Source organism: Eubalaena glacialis, chromosome 1 (genome assembly GCF_028564815.1).
Source record: "Eubalaena glacialis isolate mEubGla1 chromosome 1, mEubGla1.1.hap2.+ XY, whole genome shotgun sequence".
Classification (NCBI taxonomy): domain Eukaryota; kingdom Metazoa; phylum Chordata; class Mammalia; order Artiodactyla; family Balaenidae; genus Eubalaena; species Eubalaena glacialis.
Window position 1 is genome coordinate 89,705,214 of NC_083716.1, and position 4,167 is coordinate 89,709,380.

Genomic DNA, 4,167 nt, shown 5'->3' on the forward strand with positions numbered 1-4,167 from the left:
GTACTCTAAGTGATTCCTACATGCAGCCAGGGTTGAGTGTTACTGCTCATTAACTGGCCTTCCCTACGCCATGCTGGAGAAGTATTTACCATCATAAAATAAATACTCACCCAGGAGCACGATACAATAAGGAGGCCAAGTGAGAAGAATGAGGTGAAGGATTTTTCCCCCATTGTTTGTCTTCCCTATCTTACTTTGCAGAGTGGGCCTCTCCTTATTGCTAGTTAAACAGGTGTCTCCTTGTACCTCCCTTTCAACTGCTCTGGTGGATCCATCCATTCAACAGTTACTGACAGCCCCAAACGTACCAGGCACCGTTCTACAGGCTAAGAACACGGCATGAACACGGTGGGCAAGGAGCGTGCCCTGAGGGAGCTGAAGGAAAGACGGACAACAAATAAACAAGGTAAGTTCACTCAGGGATGCCACCAGTAGCATGCTGGTAAATGTGCAACTACGGGAGAGCCCTGATTTATAGCACCTGCCAGTTTCTGGGGTACACACGCTCCCAGCGTGGCAGATTTCAAGCTACCAATACGACCTCACTGAATGTGGAGTTGAGAGGAGATGCAAGGAGCCACCGTTCTCCAGGATTTCCACCTTACAGTGTGACAGATGGAAATAACTTCAAGAGCGTGGATAACAGGAAAATTTAGTAAAATAATTAGGAAGTGCTGAGCTCTGAGTATTAATTATTTTTAACGGAATTTGTTTAATTCTAAATGTATATAACAACCTTTAATTTTTAATAATGGCAGTGTTTTAACAATAGGCTCGCAAGCTTCATACGAATTTAACAGTCAGCTTTGAGAGCCAGTATAAGACTGCCGTAGCACAACACTGACAAGAGAATATAAACAAAACAGAGGAACTAATGAGGAAGAGTGATTGGAGAGCTACTTTCGATTGAGTGGTGGGGAAAGGCCTCTTTGAGCTGGGACCTCAATAATAAAAAAAAAAAGCCAGCAATGCAAGGTTCTGGGAGAACAGAGCATACCACACAGAGAGGGCTACGAGCACTCCGAGGAGGAAGCATGCTTACTTCTGAGAAACAGAAGGCCAGTGCGGCTGGACCAGCGAGCAGGATCGGTCAAACCAGAGACGGAGCAATTACCTAATTACGTAGAGTCTTGTAGGACACTGTAAAGAGTCTAGACTTCTCATTCAGACTCCAACAGGAAGCCATCATTTGGGTTATGGGTACACCGGTGATTACGCAATCCCGGTCTGCTTTTCATCTGTGGTCTCATTGGAAGATTTCAAGCAGACGTATGGCTTCGGACACCACTTACTGGTGGAGGCTGCCATATCTCTATATTTAGGCCAGACCCTCCTCTTCTACTCTGGTACTGCATTTCTAACGCTCTTTGGAGGTCTCCCCAACACTTCGTGAGGTATCTGGTCCGTAACAGAATAATCCACAAGTTAAAAATCATTAATTTTGCCTCTTCCACCTCAAACTCAACACATCCCAAGTTGAAATGACTGTTCTATTACCCCGACTAAATCTGCTCCTCTTCCTCTTTCTCATCAGTGAAAGGCATCGTCGTCTGCCCAGTTGCCAGATGGCAGAAACGGGGAGTCAACTTCAGACTGCGGCCTCTTCCCTAGCTACCACATTCAACTGTCCTGAATACCACACAAACTCACCCGCCTCCCTCCTCGCCAGACTCACAGCCACTGCCTCACTGCAGGCTTTCGTCACCTCCCTGGATTACTGCGACAGCGTCCTAACTGACCTCCACGCTTCCGGTATCAGATTCCTTCTGCAACGAATTCTCTTTCTACAGCCTCTGCTTAAGTATCGATAAAAGAGGTTACCCACATAATCATGCCAGAAACCTAGTAGCCTTCTTAGACTTCCAAAAATACAAATCCGATCATCCTTAAATGGTGTCCCACAGAATGAAGATTTTATCCTGAAGGGCGTTTAAACATATAAAATTCCTTTAGGAAATATCCTCTGCCTACTTCCTTAGTTTCGTTTCTCACGTCCCCTTTATTCTACCCTTACCTATCTTGGTTCCCCCAAACATGCCAAGGAGTGGTCTTCTTACACTGATGCCTACGACAGTCTTCCTCTCCCTCACCTCCCGTTCATACCTCAAAATCTCAGCTCAGGTGTCACATCCTCTTAGAAGCGTTCTCCAAGTCCCCAGACAGGTCAGGTGCTCCTTCTCAGCCCTCCCACAATATACTGTGCACGCTTCAATCATTGGGCTTCTCTCACTTAACTGCGATTACTCCTTTATTCTCAGGACATCCTTTGAAGTCCTTAAAGGCAAGGGCTGGATCTTTAACTTCCATATCTTGCACATTGAGAATACTGACTAGGACACTGTTAAGTACCTACAGCTGCAATGTCTGCTGCAATCAGTAGTATCTTAACTATCTCTAAGACTAGAGTATTGCACAATAAGAGTGTGGCCCAGGAAAGAAATAAGGACAGTCTGAAACAGTAAGAAAAAGTTCAGGTTAACATGAAAGTTAAGACTGCCGTCACAAGAGGAGTGAGGGCGGCTGTCCAGCTTCAGAAGCAGTAACGGTTTACATGCAATTAACTGCTTTAGTTTTTCACGTGAAAAAGGTGACCAAAGTCTTATCATTGGTGAATGGGGAAATAAAAAACCAACTCTTTCCTTCAGTACACATGTGGAAAATTGCTGTAATTCACAAACCAGTTTAGGGCTGAAAAAAACTACCCATGGGAAGCCAGAGCTACACAGCAACCCTCTTTCCCTACATTTCGAGGTTGAACTATTTCACCACTGTGCTGTGCGGTGAGGTCAACGAAGAGAGAGGTCCAAGTGATAGACCTTGGGAAAGTGGACAATTTAGCAGCAATCATAAGCCCAGAGCTCTTGACAGCAAGGGAACAGAAGTTTCCCCATGTTCCACTGGTCTCCCAATTTGAAGGTAGCCATAGGTATATACATTCTTTTCTGAAACTGAGTTTTTTATCTTGCTCTTTCGTGTTTTCCCTGTTATGACCTTCCTACATAAATTAACATTATATTTAAGCCAGAACATTGGTAACATGACTTTAAAATGCATTCTTTTATTTCCTCCTAAGGTAGATAAAAATTAATTTGGTTAAAAAAAAAAAAAAAAGTCTGTTGCCCCAGGGTTGTGAAATACTTCCACCTGGTAATTTCTTCATGACAATTCTGAGTGACCAACATTCCGTCGGCAAAAAAGACCGGTTAAAATCAGAAGAGGGGGTTGTGGGGTGAAAGGGCCAACTGGAGAGAGGCCGGGGGGCATTAGTTCTCTTCCAAAATGACTTGTGGAAAAAGTACAATGATGGGCAGAAGACAGAAACACAATACAAATTTCCAGAAACTCCAAATCTTCTTAGATGAGAAACGTAAAGTCTTAGAAACTCAATGCCCACAGACAAGCCAAATACTTTTTCTCCCGGGAATATCACAGCGGCGAAAGAGCGGGGTGGGTGGGGAGCCACGGGCTACCTCAGGCTGAGTCAGACCCGCAGGTTCCTCGGGTTCGACCGAAAGGTAGCCCGACACGCCTCGCAAGAGATGGAGAGACTCCAATTCTCCCCGCCTCGTTCCCGTGTCAGGGGCGTTCTGAAGGCCCAACGCCTGGTGGACGGGAAGGGAAGGAACGAGCGGGAAGGAACCAGCGGAACCATCACCAGGAGAAACTTCTAAAAGCACACGGACATGCCCACACGCAGCGATACACCGTTGCCCTAGAAACCAAATCAACCACCTAATCTCTCCTGGGGGCGGGGTGGGGGGAGGCTCGGACCCACTCTTCTGGGCCCTGGGTCGCAGCCCGGAGGAACCCGGGACCAGGAGAAGGGGGTCCTCTCCCGCGGCCCCGCCCCGGCCTCGCTCCCCCGGGCGCATACCGAGTAGAGGAGCACGACAGCGCCGGGACTGGTGGAGCCGACGGAGAAGCAAGAGCTGGACGATCTGGAAGAATCCATGCTGCGGCCGCTGTCCCGGGCGTGGCCTGGGATTCTTAGCTAAGCGGTGGTTGGGGTGCTGCTGGGGGCGGTTCTTCCGCGCGGGGCGGCCCGACCTCGCCTAGGGCGGCAGCACCCTCCACGGCCCCTCCGCAGGACCCCGGGCGCCGCCATCTTAACCAGGACGGAAGCCGCGCGGGGACCTGCAGCGCGCGCGTGCGCAGCACATCGGAACC

At 48.3% G+C, this 4,167-nt stretch overlaps 1 protein-coding gene across 1 annotated transcript in view; it reads right to left on the minus strand.

Annotated features, from left to right (window-relative positions):
- Positions 1 to 4,116, minus strand: part of GNPAT (glyceronephosphate O-acyltransferase) — a 31,060-nt gene extending 26,944 nt beyond the window's left edge. The window contains exon 1 of the mRNA XM_061182646.1: positions 3,875 to 4,116. Coding sequence (XP_061038629.1) covers positions 3,875 to 3,952 — 78 coding nt within the window. The 5' untranslated portion in view covers positions 3,953 to 4,116. The remainder of the gene's footprint in view (positions 1 to 3,874) is intronic.
- Between the last annotated feature and the right edge of the window lie 51 nt (positions 4,117 to 4,167).